We start from the raw sequence: 17,946 nt of genomic DNA on the forward strand, positions 1-17,946 counted from the left end.
AACGGAAAATGAAACCTCAATAAAACGAGAGCATCGAAAAAGTTAAAAACTAAATAATAATAAAGTAGCATCATTAAATAATGACACTAAAAACTAGGAATTATCTGTATTTTTATCAATCAATAAGTTTTAGAGAGACACTTATGCAGGAATACAACGAGTATATATATAACATGCATTCATTTTTTATTTACATTACAATGAAATTATTGTAATTAACTAACATTACTGTTTTCTTTAAATGTCGAAAAAGTAGTTACTCTACTAAGTTTCTTAGCGGTTCTTCTCAGTAGAATCGACTTTCCGAACCGGTGGTAGCTTCACTTAATATAAAAATTATTGATCCAAAAGTGCTTGTAAAATCCTACTTGATTCAAGTATATTTTAATATAGAAATTTTTTGAGTGTCTTTTTATAAAATTCTTTCGAGTATTGAGACAGATAAGTAATTCAACAAATGTGAGGAAGAAAATATTTATCAAATGTGATGAAACAAAAACCTTTTAAAATAGCTCGGCCGCTCCGTCGTACACAAAGACTCGCGGTCAGACTTTTCTGTAATACCCGCTCGGCGCACCAACAGATTTAGTTTTAAAAATGTCAAGTGACTTCAAGCCAGACGGACAAACTATACTTTAAACTAATTGTTTCATCACAATAATGTCCAAAGGTTTAAACTGTTAATAAAGCTAAGAGGAAGCCAGTTTTCTTTGTGTAATATATAATCATTACGATGTGGAGCTGAGATTGCCCAGTGGTTAGAACGCGTGCATGTTAACAGATGATTGCGAGTTCAAACCCAGGCAAGCACCACTATATATATAGTGTGAAAATATAATGTGTCGATGGCTTAATAAAAAAACAAAGTTTTTCAAATTAATATATCTTTGGGTTCAATGCTTGTAAGATATTAAGTTTGTATTTGAGTATGTATAATATATATACATGGATTGTTTCAAAGTGAAACGTCATCACACAAATATCGTTAGCGAATAAGTAAAGGTCAACAACACTTAATCAATGCTGTCTGCTCATCTCCATCCCGCGCAGGGCTCAGTCTTATAGCGCCATGTCAACACATGCAGGCGCCATAAACAACGCTGTTGACACGCCAGATTAGTTTTCATGACGAAATCTTTACGACGGACATTTTTGTCTTTACATGGTTCAGTGTTAAAAGTCAAATGTTTTTTTTTATACATGCATAATTTGTTCGATATAAACATACTTGGAGTTTTTTTAATATTTACTCTTAATATTAATGAAAACCTTGATTATTCCAATGTAAAATATATTGCTGAACTAATATCTTATTTTTTTTTTATTATTGACAGGAAGAGCTGACTTTCCGTGGCCACACAGCTTTATTCCGATCAATCCTCAAAGCGTGCTCAAAGGAGTCGAGAACTTCGAAAGATTTCTTGATAAGTCTCAACTTGTGAGTAAATATATAAGATACAATAGTCATTAAAAATTAATGTATTTTTTCTCCAATATTAAATAATAGACTGTAAAAGATATTTGGACAAGTAATAATCTAAACATGTCAAAGCTAAGTACTGGTAACAGTACTGGCGAGCAGCACCGTGTGTAATATTACACGAACGACCTCCTCATAACTCAAAAACATTTATTTCCATAACTTTGGATAATATGTTATAGCCTAGTCTGACTTGGCTAGTCCTCATATACGAAATATTATTTTCGATGGATAATTTCCAACGGTAAGCAAATATTTCAAAATAATTAAATGAGAACTGACAAGTGACAGGTATAGAACTGGCGAAGGCTATAATATAATTTGTATATGAGAACTAGCCAAGTCAGACTTTAGGCAATATATTAACCTAAGTTATTCAAATAAATGATGTTTTATGATTATAACAACATTCAGGACTGGCCATTGTACTTGGCAACCATTTAGATCTCACTTCTTTTGTCATTGAAGCCAACAACCAAGGCTGATACCTTAATATTGTACTTGGCTCTCATTTTACATTTATCTTTTTGATGGGATACATTTATACAAATTAGTATTGTTGCACTTCGGTTTGAAAGGTGAGATAGCCAGTATAACTACAGGCACTAGGCAACGTCTTAGTTTTCAAAAAGCATTTTTTATGCGTACCATGAGACATGGCCATAGTCTATGGGCAGTGGCGATCTCACACCATTAGGTGTCACATTGGCCCGTCCGCCTGTCTATTAAATTAAAAATGAATCAACGAGATCCTATTTTTTCTCAATAAATGATTTTAATCAGCAGCGGATTTACAAATCTGCCGCTAGTAGGCTAGTAGACTATTTCCCGTTATTAGCATGATTATCGACTAGGTGATATTTCTGTCAGTTACCAGATTATTTTTCCAACCTGCTTGTGGTGACGAGTATACGGATTGCGGACGTAGTGTGTATACATACATATAATTATAAGTTTGTTTTTTATTTCTGCAAAATAATAACAAATTGGGGCTAAATATGCGGCCCCTTTAAATCTGCCGCCCTAGGCTTCAGCCTACTTAGCCTATTGGTAAATCCGCCACTGATTGTATTCGTCACCTTTGCTCAGATATATCTCCATTGTATAACTACATTCTCAAGCCTGTACAACGTCCAATAGGTTGGAATAAAAGATAAATGAGCCAGTCTTATATGACATACTGGTAGAACTAATAACGGGATTCTGTGTCGAAACAAGCACCACTATTTGTTCTAAAAGCGAGAAATCCAAGTAACTAAGAGAGGTATTAAAAATGATTTAAAAATTTACGTCGCTGCCAGTTATTTTCGTCTTACTTTTCAATTTTAGGTGGAAATGTTTTTATACTTTTATTTAAAGTTATATGCACTTTATATACATTTGCATAAAGTTACTTTCCCCTAAACGCTACGTATATTGGATAATGTCAGTCATATGTGATGACATTACTCTGATCCCAATTAAGCTAAAGCACTTGTGTCATGGAAAATCAGAAGTAACGACGGTTTTACTAACACCCAGACCCAAGACAAAATAGAAAACTAATGGGTTTTTTTTGCATCGCCTCCATCGAAAATCGAACCCAAGACCGCGTAGTGACGTACCCATGAAAACCGTGACGTGATTTTAATGAACTCTTGTTATTATATTTTTATTAGGAACAAAGGAATTTCAAGTGGCGGGAGCTCCCCTATTATGACGGGCGAGGCGGACGTCCTCTCTACGTCGTGTCGGACGGCGCTGTCTACGATGTCACGGAATTTGTGAATTTTGTAAGTGATTTAATATTACAGCATATTTCCGATACATGAAAAGTTTAATCAATATGTTATGAGCTTCTTTTATTGGTAAGTTTCATTATAGATGCGGCGGTTGAATTGAAGCGCCTCATGATAAAAAAATTGAAACGCGTCGCTGCGGTACTTAAGTTGTTTTGGAAATGAACTGGTCGTAATTTATTTGAAAGTCTCTAAATTTCAATTTGTCAATTCGTTACAAACTATTATTTTCAATATTAAGATGATGCCTTGTTTAATGTTCAAAAACCCTCTCACCGAGGTTGTCCGTATTACTTAAAGCGATAATATTTGGGCTCTGATCATACACCCTCATTTAAAGCTGAACTTCTGTTAAATATTTCATTAGAACTTGTGAGCAATAAAGATTTTCTATTCTATTCTTCACTTTATTTAAATATGAAGAAAGAACTTAAACGAAGTTTGCAAGTCAGAGGAGCGTATAATTAATATATTAAAGCAATGAACGCACTTAGCGCTCTCACGAGAAGCGAAACTATGTTTGGGGAAAGAATGTATATTACAAAATATTTCACCACTCTCTTTCTATACAATATAAGGTTTCTTAAATATTTCTCCTATTAATTAACCGGGGCTTTTCCCGGACATATCCGTATAGCACCTTTTTTTTAAAAATTTTTTTTCTCTGCCTGAACGCATTACCCGCTTCCCCCACGTGATGGAAAGTGGGGGGGAGGGTCACTCCCGGGTTTCCTGGACGCCGAGTGCGCCCAGCTCCACCGGGTTTACTCACTAAAAAACCAGCGGTACCCACTCTGTCTTTAAGCGGGCGCCAAGGGATCGTTTAAGCATGCTGCTGTAAAGCCCTGATCCGTACAGCAACATTATGAACCACCTCAGTCTCAATTTTTCTTTATTTTTGACGACAATATAATAAATGAGTTACCACATTAAGAATGCAGGGTGTAAGATTTAGGATTTTACTTGGTGGTAGGGCTTTGTGCAAGCTTGTCTGGAGTAACTGGAGGCACAAGGGACATAACAACTTAGTGCCCAAGGTTGATGGCACATTGACGATGTAAGGAATAGATAATATTTCTTGCAGTGTCATTGTCTATGAGTGATGGTGACCACTTACCATTAGGTGGCCCATCTGCTCGTCCACCAATCTATACCATAAAAAAAAAGAAATTAAAAGATTTTTTACACTCGGGTACGAAATAACGCACAGACTAAATAGTAATCATATATATGTATATCAGGTTTATAATATTATACCAAGTAATTAATTTCTTTGTCAGCACGCAGGAGGCGACCATCACTTAAGAAATAACGCGGGCAAAGATGTGACGAGATTAATGCGAGCCGCGGGAATGCCCGACTACGTGTTCACAGACGTCTTGAAGCGTTTCAAAGTTGGGAAAATTGCGAGCGAAGATAAGCCCACTTCATAGAATCCTTCTGTTTGGGAAAAACTGTGCGATGTATTATCGAACGATCACTGTCATAATCTGACAAGAATATCCTTCATATATTCCTATTTGTAATTTAAATAAAACTAGTTATAACGGATTTGAATCGCGTATATTTATTTATTTTGTTCTTCAAATAGACATATGCCACCTTAGTCTACCCGTGACCACAAACGCTGTAAAGTGCTCGAAACGTCGGGATGCCAAAAAAACGCGATTCAAATCCGTTATAACTAGTTTTATTTAAATGTGTAATAATCGCGAAAATTTAAGACAACATTCCTATGTGTAATATAGAACACCAAATGTATTTAAGTTGACTTTAAAAAAGGCACGGGCAACTGAGAGTCCGTGTTGTTAAATTAATCATCATCCTCCTGCCCTTATCCCAATTTTATTTGGGGTCGGCGCAGCATGTCTTCTCCTTCCATACCTCTCCGTCAGACGTCATCTCACAAGTAACATTCTTTCTAACCATATCGCCTTTCACACAATCCATCCATCATTTCCTTGGTGGTCCTCTACCTCTATATTCATCCACATTCATGCTCAAGGCCTTCCTCCCAATATGTTCCTCAATTAAATTTAAAAAAAAAGAATATCCTTCAGACTGATTTCAGACATAACAACAAACAACAACAACAACAGCCTGTAAATTTCCACTGCTGGGCTAAAGGCCTCCTCTCCCTTTGAGGAGAAGGTTTGGAACATATTCCACCACGCTATTCCAATGCGGGTTGGTAGAATACACATGTGGCAGAATTTCTATGAAATTTGTCCATGCAGGTTTCCTCACGATGTTTTCCTTCACCGCTGAGCACGAGATGAATTATAAAGACAAATTAAGCACATGAATCAGCGGTGCTTGCCGGGGTTTGAACCCGCAAACATCGGTTAAGATGCACGCGTTCTAACCACTGGTCCATCTCGACTCTGTCAAAATAAATGGTCTATTTGTTTATGTATGTCTCTCATAATAAAATATGGTGTAAAAGATATTGTAGAGCACAAATGTGTTGGCTCATGCAAGTGCACTGTTTGTCCCCTCATTCCTAGATTTTACTGTATCTGTGTACATCCTGTGAGGTTCCGTAGTCCTCGAGATTGGATTGTAAAACAATGCATCGTTATCTGACTTGAAATGTCATCGTAGCACCTAAAACGTACCTACTCGTGCGGAAAAATCCCGGCCCTTCAGTCGGGCGATAATTGAACTGTAACAGACACACCCAAACCTTACCGAAACTTTTGTTTTATAGATATTAAGGTCAATAATTATTGATGATGATATACATAATAATTGTAAAAGTTATAGCTTAAAACTAAAGCAAATGGAAACGTTATATGTTAAACGCCTTGCTCATAACGGTGAGTTAATTTACGTCGCATAAACCTTAAACAATCTTGCGCTTTGCCTTTTTTATTATATTTTAGGGAAACAAACAATAAGATAAACTTATGGGATATTAATATATAAAATTACATATAATTATTTTTATTAGTTAGTTTATCATAAGATCTTTTCCGATACTCGGATTTGACTTAGAATCACAAATAAATAATTACAACATATTATATCATACACAGCATACAACCGTAATTCGTTTTTACAAGTGAGATACGATTTAAAACAGAATCGTTTTGCAGCTTTTACTTATCATGATAACCTCCACAAACGAGCCTCCGCTGTCCGCAAAAGATCATTGTGACGTTAATTATTTCGTAAAGTCTCGTGTTCCCCCCGAGAGGCTCTATATTAACAACCGGAACCAAGTGCTGAGTGGTCCGCTGTGTTCAAAGAGATTTTTAAGCGAATACTAAATAATGATAAATTATGTCTATATTTTCAGTATTCATCGTCCACACAACTAAAACCTTACAACCCCTCACAGTGTATCTCCCTGCAGTTGGTCATAAATCGTAATATACTTATAAAAAATGTATATTACAAATACTAAAAAGAAAAAAAATTAAAAAACGTAATTAATGACTAACTGTGTATTTTTGTAAAGCCACACTGTTATTAGGAAGTAATTTAACAGTAACATAAGCCTCTCCTGGATCGGATCCCTTGTCTTTCCTAAGGTTTATAACAATAAGATAATGATAAATAGAGAAGCGACTCAAATTTGAGTTGAGACTGTATTTGCGTATACAGTTGTGGAGTGCAGTATCTCCTGTAAAGTTGTTTAGAACTAGCTTTTCGTTCGACTTCATACAAAAATCATGTTCCTTTTCTATCACAATAGAAATTTATAATAAAACGTATTAATTCTAAAATAACCTTATGATCCAAAGATCTCCTTCCTAGGTTCAGTAGGTTAATCTGTTTCTGTCAATACAAACTATTAAATATTTATAAGTATAGATATAGTTTTATAACTTGTTACAGAAATTTTAAATCATTGTAGAATTAGAAGAAACTTGAACACAATATGTATAATATGTATGTATAATTAAAAAATACCCATCGTTAATCATAACCTGATGTAATATAGCATTTTAATTATAAAAACAAGGCTTTCATTTTATATACACTATCGACATATAAATAAATTAATAAGTATTTTTAATAATTTAGAAAAATATAAACATTATTTTTTCAACATATTTGCTGCAGTTGTCCTTAAGTGGAGTGCCAGCTTTGACTGTCCATTGTACACTATACAATTATTTTGTTTTATTTAGAGTACAATAAAGTATAATATCGTTAATAGTACCCAAATAAATACATAAAGATAATACCAATATAACGTTAACTTATCTCGGTTGTACTATGAATCAGATTATCGGCGTATAATACAGTGTGTATTGCATTTTTGAATGATTCGCTACGTGACGGCGTCGTTATCTCATCACGTCGATACACTATCAGTGCTAGAGTGGCCGCTGATAGAAGAATACGGACTTGAAGGTGAGGAATACATATTAATATAAATAATATCAATTTAAAGAAATTAAAAATTAAATTTATGCAAAAATCTCTAAAACGGTTCCTGTTAATGTGGAGACGAAACCTAGAGTTTATTTTCATTTATTTCAGGAACAAAGTTGGAAAGTTTCATTCAAATCTTTCAATCAAATCCTCTTTTTAAACATATATTTAAAGTATACGTCAAAAAAATAATATTTTAATCAATACTTTTAACTTATCATACAATGAAAATATATTTCTTCTTGTTTATTTAATTTTACACATTTTAACACATTTATTTACTAAACTTTAATTGAAAGCCATAAAATAGCGGCGAATCAAATTGGTGGGGTGAAAAATATTTATATTTTTTGCAAATTAAAATACAATTTTGTAATTTGAAAGTATTGCGTACGGTAATAATTCACTTCTATCGAGGTATGTGTTTGTATATCTACAAATGTATAATAGTTATACATTTCGTTAGTAATGGTTCGTAAGAGGAACCGTTGAGTAACAGGTTTCTCTAGGTTGTTAGTGGCCCGTGATAGGCTTTACCGGACTGCTCGGACCCAACCACAGTCGGTGGTGCAGTCCGTAGTATTAGTATGTTGTATTCCTGATTTGAAGATTGAGATGTGGAAAGATTGACCAGGGACATGTGGGTTATACTTCTTTCAGTGTCACAGTGTATTAGGAAATGTTATCTTACCGAAACATACCATATGAGGTTTGTCTTCAGATAATCAATTTAAAAAGATGAAGATATCAAATTTACTGCTATTTGAGATATTACAGGATTAAGTTAAAATTTTAAGCGTCAATAGTTCAATGGCTTACAGGCCACCTAGTGATATAAATGTCGCAGGGTTGATTCTGACACCGAAGGCTGTTGTTGCAAATATGTATAATTAATTCTCTAATTAATTGAGGGCTTTCTACATTTTTATTCTTTGAGAGTATATTTGTACAATTTGTTTTTTTTATTCTTAAGAGTGTATGAAATCCTATTCCCTATATCCTATTAAAATTTTCTTTATGTATTTTAATTGTTATTAGATGTCAGAAGTCCAGAGATACACGATAGCGGACGTGGCCAGCCGCAACGGCCGAGGCGGCGCGCCCGTCTGGCTCATATACAAGGACTCCGTGTACGACGTCACTTCCTATATCCCTGAGGTAAAGTCAACACTACTAATATTTGCAAGCTAATCTCTTGTTTTGTTAATTATGTATTCATACAAACATTTAACGACCAACACTTTCAGTAATGACGTTTACACACTATCTGATGTATCACACTAAGATGGAAATACATTTTTAGGTATGTTGAAAATTAATTAAGGCATGTAGTGTAATGTGTATAGCAGTTAACAATCACATATCTACGTATATTGATTTATTCACGATGTAATTCGCTAGGTTCTTACTTGTGTTGTTAATATTGTTATTATTTTTAAAACACAAACATCTATCATCATGTCTCATACCTCATCATCATCATCATCCTCCTGCCCTTATCCCAATTTTATTTGGGGTCGGCGCAGCATGTCTTTTCGTTCCATACTTCTCTGTCAGACGTCATCTCATAAGTAACATTATTTCTAACCATATCATCTTTCACACAATCCATCCATCGTTTTCTTGGTCGTCCTCTACCTCTATATCCATCCACATCCATGCCCAAGGCCTTCCTCACACTGTGTTCCTCATTCCTCCGCATTACATGCCCCTACCATGATAACCGCCTTCCACATAACTTCTCGACTATCGGTGTCACTTTAAAACTTCCTGTTATGTTCCTGTTATACTCATTCCTTAATCTATCCATTCGCGTAACACCACACATTCCTCTTAACATTCTCATCTCCGCAACATGCAACTGTCTTTCAGTTTTCCGTTTTGTAACCCAACACTCTGATCCATATGGAATAGCAGGTCTGATCATGGTCTTATCGATCTTATTTTTTTTATTCATCTTGAAAAGGGAATTACTGCTGAGCCTTATGAAGTCTTGGCACACTATTGTATGTATAGTATAAAGTAGTACTCAGCCTGTAATGCATCACTACTGAGGCCCCTCGTCTTGTTTAGTGTGGAGCTCATATCTCCTTATTGTTCCGTAACAAGGAAAAGAAAAAAACTTCCAAATTTTTTAAAATCCGAACACATAATTAATAATAATTTTCAGTTAAGATCCATGAATTCAAACCACCATGCCATCGCGGCTTCACATTGATATGTAGAGGAAAATATCTCACATTAATAAAAATAATACAAGAACATGCAACATTTTTTTATTACTTAAACAGATAAACAAAAAATTAGGCAGATAAGTTAATGATATTAACGTAAGTCATTAATCAATAAAACTGGAAAAATCTACTTATTGATTGTACAGTAAAGCGCAAGCGATAATACCTAAGACTTTTGGTTTTCACAGACTGTCGACATGATGCCTTATAGATAATGTCGGGTCTGTATCGACGCCGACTCAATTATATTTTGAATTGAGTAATGTTCTTGCATAGAGCTATTCCTTATATTAAACATCACATCTAGACCGCAACGAACATCTGGGACTACTCCAAACTAAATACCGAACTACATATGAAAGAACAATTCAAAAGTTTTTTTTTCTAATATCGAATTAAGATAAAACCTATTGTTTCTTTTTTGTGTCCACGATTTTACAAACTATAGCAGATGTTTTCTTTTCCGATTTATTTATAGTAAAAGTACACTTCTGACCGAATTTCTCATGATTTATTTTTTTGGTGGTACCATGTTCCAGCCCGCCTGTGAAGTAACCACCAAACATCAGATATTCTATCGCCAAACTGAAAGGCGAGTGAGTGAATGTAACAAGAAGCACAACTGATATATTATTATAGTTCCTAAGGTTCCCAGGTCGTTGGCACACTATAACATTAAATTTTTAACTTTGCCGTTTCGTAAATTCAAATATGTAGTTTGTAAAAAATACATTGGTAAAAAAGGCATATTATTCGATAAAAGATTTTATAGATGATAAAAAGCGTGGAGTTAATACCTGTTGACTCCCAAGCAGGATATATTAATTTAAATAATTTTATTTAACTAACTTGACTTTGGATTTTTTAAAATGTTGAAAAAGAGTAACTACTGAGTTTCTTGCCGGTTCTTCTTGGTAGAATCTACTTTCCAAAACGGTGGTAGCTTCACTTAATTGTTAAATGACGATTCAAAAGTGCTTGTAAAAGCCTTAGATACTCTAAATGCAGCCTCACTCTCACAGACAAAAAGACCTTTGAGAAATCAGGTTTAAGGCCTAGAGTTTCACATGCTTTCCGAGCCACGAAACATGTTTCCGTGCTACGAAAAAATAAATAAATTTAATAATCCCGACCATTCAGGTGGGATGCATCCACAGCTATAGTTAAGTCAACCACTAAACCGATGAGAGAGATCTAGTCAGTTGTTGGGAATGTATAACTATTTTTGCAATTTAAATTTTAAATCCTAACAATCAATGTTTTCAATCCTATGTTGGAGTTTCTAAGGCATTATTTAAATATTTTCGTACCCATTTTTTTGTTATGAGTATTTAGGTATTTCATATTATTTGTTCATTATAAAAATTGTCGGAAATGTATCGATAGATAACTTCGGTATGTATTATGCTGTTTATCATTTGGAAATCTAATCAATTATCACTAAAATTACCGAAACACTGTCATAACATGTGCCATAAACGTGACCAAAATGAGTTCCTAGTGCATGAGTCAGCGTTATTTTGAATACTCAAGTTTAGTCTAAACTGAACCTTCTTTGTCTTCGAAACTCAGAAGAAAATGAAGAAGATAAGAATAACTATTCGGAGGTATAATTTAACTCTCGAATTGATTATATAATAAATATACAAAGGCTAGTAAAACTAAGATAAATTTATAACACAATGATATTAAATAAACTCGTTAAAAGACAGGGCAAAGCTTACAATTAAATGTAAACGTATTCAACAGACAGCAAACTCTCTACAAAGTCCACAGAGTCAAAAAGTATCGATTATCAACGAGTTTTAAAGTATTGTAACTTGGATTCCCAATATATTCCGCGGCGCCTCTCGAGAGCTCTGCAAACTGGAAGTTTCTTATCTTGTAGTATTTAGTATGAATTAAATGCATTCGTTGATAATTTTATATAAAGTCAAATATATCATTTAATATTACGATTATGTTTAGTCTGCATTTTTTTCTGCCTTCACCGGATAATATTGAAAATGGCTTGTATCTTAAAAGTATTTTTATTACATTATAAAATATTGTATAAATAACCCCTGAGTCATAACGAGAAAAAGTTACTCTTTGCGCGGCATTATATATGAAAGGATTTTTGGAAATATCTTTTTAAAGACAAGTTAACTGTGTATGACTTTTGCTCGTACAAAGTCGGGTCGGCAATTAGTATAACATAAGCTTAAAATCAAGCTGTATAATTCTCTAACATACTTTATTGCAGTAGACTCTTCCAAGCACATTTAAGTTGTCATTTTACAGCCTTAAGCTAGGCTACGACAAGTTCAAAATAAAGTTGAAACAAAAAAAAAATTTAAAGAATATTTTTTAATATTCATGTTTCCTTTATGCTGATATATTAAAGTAAAAATTCATTAATCTTCTTGGGTCAACCAATGGAATTAAGTTTTGTAATGGAATTAAATAAGAATGGCAATAATTACTGGCAAAGTTTGATGCACTTCCGTGTAAAAGGGCTATTAGTTACGCGCCCAGTGGCGGTCACTGTCTCTGTTTCGGTGGCGTAATAGCAAAGGGGGTCAACCCTCATTGTTAGCTATTGTAGTAAGTGGTCACCTAATTTGGGGACCCTAATTAGAGACCCTGATCATGGCAGAGTTTTTTTAATGACATAGATATCGTAAAATTGCCATGAATACACTCGAAAGAAAAAACGATAAAGTTTATTTGCGACACGAATAATTTCTAATTTAAAAACAAATATATACCTGACAAAAATAGAGAATTGTGTAAGTTACACAATACTCAATTTAAATAAAAAACATCAAAAAGAGTTTTTTTTGAAGCAATGACAGCAATCGAGTCCCGAGTAGGTGGTACCATCCAGTTTCCAAGTAGGGTCTCGAAACATAACGTTGATTGTTAATGTTAATGATTATCTATGTGGCCGTGAAAGGTTGAGCAATCTATCTTAGTGTTTCTTGAATACTTCGGTTTTTGTTTTTTTGACGACCTCCCCGGTCATTCTGAGGTCCCGAGTTCGATTCCCGGCCGAGTCAATGTAGATTACCATTAATTTTCTATGTTGTCTTGGGTCTGGGTGTATGTGGTACCGTCGTTACTTCTGATTTCCATAACACAAGTGCTTCAGCTACTTACATTGGGATCAGAGTAATGTATGTGATGTTGTCTCATATTTACTATTTATTTATTTTTGTTTTTTTATTTTTTATTAAATTGAATAAAGCAAAGGTCTATTAAGCCACTGAATTACAAATGGTCCAATACTCATAGACATTTATACTTGAAAAACATATAAATCAAAATCCATTCCTTACTCATTGACACTTATATGTATAAATGTAAATATTTATTCAATATCCGTCGCATTGACCTTCTAAGGGTCCAAAAATCAACCGTTTTTTTTTGATGTTTTGTTATGCTCCTTGGCCATTTTAATATGTGAATGAACTTCATTTAAAATTTTATTTATATTAAATGACATAAGAGATGAAATCGTAATCACGACTTAAATCTTGCAGCATCCCGGCGGCGACGTGATCTCAGAAGAGGCCGGCAAAGACGCCACGAGAGCCTTCGACGACGTGGACCACAGCTCCGACGCCGTCACCATATTAAAGAAATATAAAATTGGTGAAATCGTTGAGGTGAGAGGGTTCTTGCTCTTGTTTATAATATTTTAGCAAGTATAAAAAGTTGCATAAAGAAAATAAATTATTCTAATATTGTTTATGATAAGAGCGAGCAGTATAAGCTTTATTATAATTTCTTAATTTTACTTCTTCGTATTCTTAATCGATTTCGAATCAATCGATTCGAATCGATAAAGGCAGATGCAATTTTTCGTCATTCGTCGACAAGTAATCTTGTCATCGACATCATTAGGAATCATCAAGAATTCTGATTTAGAACAAAACATTTCTGTCATGTATATACCCCAGTGGACATATACATTTATTAAGTATATTCATATGAAGAAGGGAAGGGAGTCGAGATGGCCCAGTGATTAGAACGCGTGCATCTTAACCGATGATTGCGGGTTCAAATTTCAAATTTCAAATTTCATAGAAATTCTGCCACATGTGTATTCCACCAACCCGCATTGCAGCAGCGTGGTGGAATATGTTCCAAGCCTTCTTCTCAAAGGGAGAGGAGGCCTTTAGCCCAGCAGAGGGAATTTACAGGCTGTTGTTGTATATGAAGAAAACACACCTGTTAAACTTCATATATTTTTGTGTCAGTATTGTTTACTAATGTATCATTAATATAACCCTAATATAATAAAATAATGATTGTTTCATAATAAAAAGCGCAAACAAGTTTATTAGGATAATCACACTAACTTACCATTAAACCGAACCTATAAGGAGCGCAATGGGTCAATAACGTTAACGAAACCCGTAACGCAGAAACATTTCCTATTGCTTATTGTGAAAGCTAAACTAGTAATGATGTAGTTTCGATAATCGTGTTAAGTGCTGGGCGCTATTGCCCGCTTGCCCTTTCAGACTCACTGTGTTCCCTTGAAAGCGCGTTTATTAAGAAAACGTGTACAAAACGCACAAACTAAAGCGTTTGTTTCAATAAATTACGATTTACTTGTATTAAGAATTAAGATGTATGTACGCTCTTACCTTATTGCTAGACATGACGAAACTGAAATCTTTTACATTGATTTAAATAGATTCTGTTGTATAAATCTAAATTTTACTTTAGTAAAATAAAATCATCACACGTGTAAAGGCGCTCTAAGTTATAACTTTGTCGAGAACTTTCATTTCCCCTGGCAAATAAACCGTGCCTAGTTTAGCTTTAGAGAATGATTTGTTGTATAAGATCAAAATGAAGAAATGGCAAGTTTTAAGTATATCATAATTCAAAGCTGCATTTTAAGTAAAATGCAATAATATAATTATACCTTTAATCAATTAGGCGGCCCGGTCGAGCGAGACTAAGTCCGGGGTATATGTAATTAATTAGATTTATGATGATTGAATGTAATTAACTAATGAATCTATCTCAATTACTTGTATAAAGCAGTAGATTTTGTTTATTGGAACATGCGTGAGGATCTTTCAGTCTGATTTGAAGAATTTTTCCATGAGATAACCCATTACTGAGAACGCTTGATGAAAACCGAAAGTAGCGTGTGACCTTTGAAACTGCGTTGGACCGCTCGCATTGTATAATAACTGTTGGACTAATAATGTACCCACTTCGAACTTTTTTGTGAAAACAGGAAAATTGTTTAGTTACAATATCACAAATAAAATCCTATCGCTAATCAACAGTTATTTGATAAGTGATAAAACCTGTTTCATACTTACAGCCTATTTCAAACGCAGGATGATAAATAAACCTCATATTAATTCATGCATGCGATTGCTCTGCTATTTTATATTTGACAAATATATCTTAATTGTAGTACAGCACTATTCTACCTAACCTTTATATCCACCTATATTTTACTTTCAAACTTCCAGTAACTCAATTGTAATCTTTTTCTTTCCAATCAACATTTGATAATGTATATTCAAGGCTTAATTTATTTTTTTATCTTTCCTCTGCTGCCATTGAAATAGACTAAACATTATTTGAACTAGAAACAAAACAGGCACTAGAATAGAATTGGAATTAATCCTTTTTGAAAACATTTTCAGGAAGAAAAAAAATACGATGCGAATGGTAAAAAGAAGAAGCGCGTGGTAGCGGCTGCGCCTGAGAAAGAAGGCAACAGGAGCTGTATGAATAAGATCACCTGCGGGCTGCTGGGCTGATAACACTCACATTAAGCATCATAACAACAGCAGACAGAATTATCTAGTCAGGCTGCTGAGAAAGCACCTCCTTCTCCTGACGTCTGTCAGTTGATCATTGCCAGTGGTATAAAATAAACGGTTAATATTCAGCTACAGAAATAGTACGACAGTGCAGTATATATGTAATAACAGTAATAGTTACTGAAGCACAGTTTGAATTAAATAAGTTGTAATTCGTATTCTTATTTTAATTAAACTTAAGCTGATATATTCATGTAATTATAATGATATTATTTCTTAGTTAGTAGTAAACGATTTTTTTTATTGTTATCCGCCACTTATAAGTTGAAATAAAAATAAGTTGACTGGATTGTAAATATATTTTCAAAAACAACTAAGTACATAACAACAAATACATTAAAATATACAGAAAAAGCAAGTAATTTTAAGAAACCATTTTGTGCTAGAGTCTCGATCAGCGGTGATATTTCCGTGAGAATTTAAATCACTTCATAACTCATTTGTGAAATGTGAAAACCGTCTTATCATATATCTTGTATTTAGATCTTTTAATTACTATTCTCAATATCGTTTTCTGGGATTTCACGATGTGTTCATGTTTTTAGTTTGTTTCCAAATAATAACACCACTGATGTTTAAATGATAATAAATAATGTAGTATCTACAATTATTAGTTACTACGATACCAATAAATTATACCGTAATTTATTTTAATATCGATACAATCTATCCGAGAAAGGGTCTGGCCAAACTAACTTAATGAACTGACCACAAAATATACAAATACACGTTTTATAATAATTTATGAAAACACTTATTATATATACCGGCTTTTATTGATAGAATTAAATTCAATGTAATGAATACATCCTATTAATCTGAGTTATTTATATTGCAGCACTAAGTTATAAATACAATGCCTGTGATGATGGTAAGCATTAGTCAAAATGCAGATATTGATAATTATTTTATTTAATGTACCTTTTTTATTTAATTTAAGATGCTCAATCGTCATAACAAGGGTTTAATAAACAAAATTTTCAATTCGTATTGCCTATAAATTTATTGCACTCAAATTTAAACATGTTTTTTATTTATTTATTCAGTATACGCTAAGCCTCTAGTTAATTGTTGAAATGCATTAAAATGTTAAGGTAAAACAAGAAGAATTCAAAATACAATTTAAGTTTAAGTCCTTTTTTTTTAATATATACCTAGCTATTTAATAAAGTATATTTAATAATAATTAAGTATTATTAATTTAGATATTTATTAGTCATATATTTTTTTCACGAGTGTTTAGAAACGAGTTAATTTTTTGGTTTATAAAAATATAGTAAAATGTTACTAATGTTTTAAAGGTGAATGTGGAAGCAAATCGTGTAATTATAGGCCTATTTTTATACTTTTATTGTTGAGCAAAATATTTAAAAATATTATGTTAAATCAACTTCTGAGTAACTTTGGTGTGAATACTGTTTTTCACATTGAACATTTCGGCTTTATTAGTCGCTTAATAATTTTTAATACTAGTTAAATTACGGTGTTAATGGTAAAGTAGGTAAAGTAAAGTAACAGCCTGTAAAATTCCCACTGCTGGGCTAATGGCCTCCACTACCATTTAGGAGAGGGCTTCGAACATATTCCACCACACTGTTCCAATGCGGGTTGATGGAATGCATATGTGGCAGAATTTCAATGAAATTAGTCACATGCAGGTTTTCTCATGATGTTTTCCTTCACCGCCAAGCACGAGATGATTTATAAACACAAAAAATGAAGTTCATGGTAAAGCAGATACTAAATCAAATAAATCAACAGTGTAATGTAATAAAATCTTATGGATCTCTTCTAATAATGGGCGTACCACAAGGGTCAATTTTGGGTGCTTTTTTAATATTGTTGTACATAAATGGTCTTTCCTTTTTGTCGTAAAGGTATTTTTCAAAATCTCTTTAGATTTTACAGGAATTAAACTTATGTCGAAGATGTAAATTACGAATTATCACTGATACAAAGTTGGTTTACCAAAAATAATTTAGTTGTTAATGTTGATAAATTTAAACAATAGTAATCATTATAACTGACACTGCAGTATTTCTAGGAATCACATAAGCGTCTATCCTATTAATATATCGTCTGTGATAGGGAGCCTCATCTGTGCAGCACATGCGGATTAAGAAATTAAAAAAGTAAACGATGATGACACTGCTTTGGGGTAACGCTGTGTATAATAAAACTACATGCTACAAAAAAGCTGTTTATTCATATTATTAAAGAATCTT

General features: G+C 33.4%; 2 protein-coding genes across 2 annotated transcripts; both read left to right on the plus strand.

Annotated features, from left to right (window-relative positions):
- Positions 1-597: 597 nt before the first annotated feature.
- Positions 598-4,755, plus strand: LOC124538085 (cytochrome b5-like). The gene is made up of 4 exons (XM_047115091.1): positions 598-604; positions 1,335-1,438; positions 3,139-3,252; positions 4,539-4,755. The coding sequence occupies exons 1-4, from the start codon at positions 598-600 to the stop codon at positions 4,689-4,691; spliced, it is 378 nt and encodes a 125-aa protein (XP_046971047.1). The 3' UTR covers positions 4,692-4,755.
- Positions 4,756-7,515: 2,760 nt separating this feature from the next.
- On the plus strand, positions 7,516-15,919 carry LOC124537878 (cytochrome b5-like). The gene is made up of 4 exons (XM_047114830.1): positions 7,516-7,623; positions 8,683-8,802; positions 13,403-13,528; positions 15,542-15,919. Exons 2-4 carry the CDS (start codon positions 8,683-8,685, stop codon positions 15,656-15,658), a joined length of 363 nt encoding a protein of 120 aa, XP_046970786.1. The 5' UTR covers positions 7,516-7,623; the 3' UTR covers positions 15,659-15,919.
- Positions 15,920-17,946: the final 2,027 nt, after the last annotated feature.

This window comes from Vanessa cardui, chromosome 19 (genome assembly GCF_905220365.1).
Source record: "Vanessa cardui chromosome 19, ilVanCard2.1, whole genome shotgun sequence".
Taxonomy (NCBI): Eukaryota; Metazoa; Arthropoda; class Insecta; order Lepidoptera; family Nymphalidae; genus Vanessa; species Vanessa cardui.

Excerpts from the sequence above, each read along its gene's own strand:
- LOC124538085 (XM_047115091.1), top strand. Across the intron at positions 1,439-3,138 it reads TTCTTGATAAGTCTCAACTT|GAACAAAGGAATTTCAAGTG; the intron begins GTGAGTAAATAT and ends TATTTTTATTAG. Across the intron at positions 3,253-4,538 it reads TCACGGAATTTGTGAATTTT|CACGCAGGAGGCGACCATCA; the intron begins GTAAGTGATTTA and ends TTTCTTTGTCAG.
- LOC124537878 (XM_047114830.1), top strand. The coding sequence starts at position 8,683 with ATGTCAGAAGTCCAGAGATACACGATAGCGGACGTGGCCAGCCGCAAC. Across the intron at positions 8,803-13,402 it reads TCACTTCCTATATCCCTGAG|CATCCCGGCGGCGACGTGAT; the intron begins GTAAAGTCAACA and ends TAAATCTTGCAG. Across the intron at positions 13,529-15,541 it reads AAATTGGTGAAATCGTTGAG|GAAGAAAAAAAATACGATGC; the intron begins GTGAGAGGGTTC and ends AAACATTTTCAG.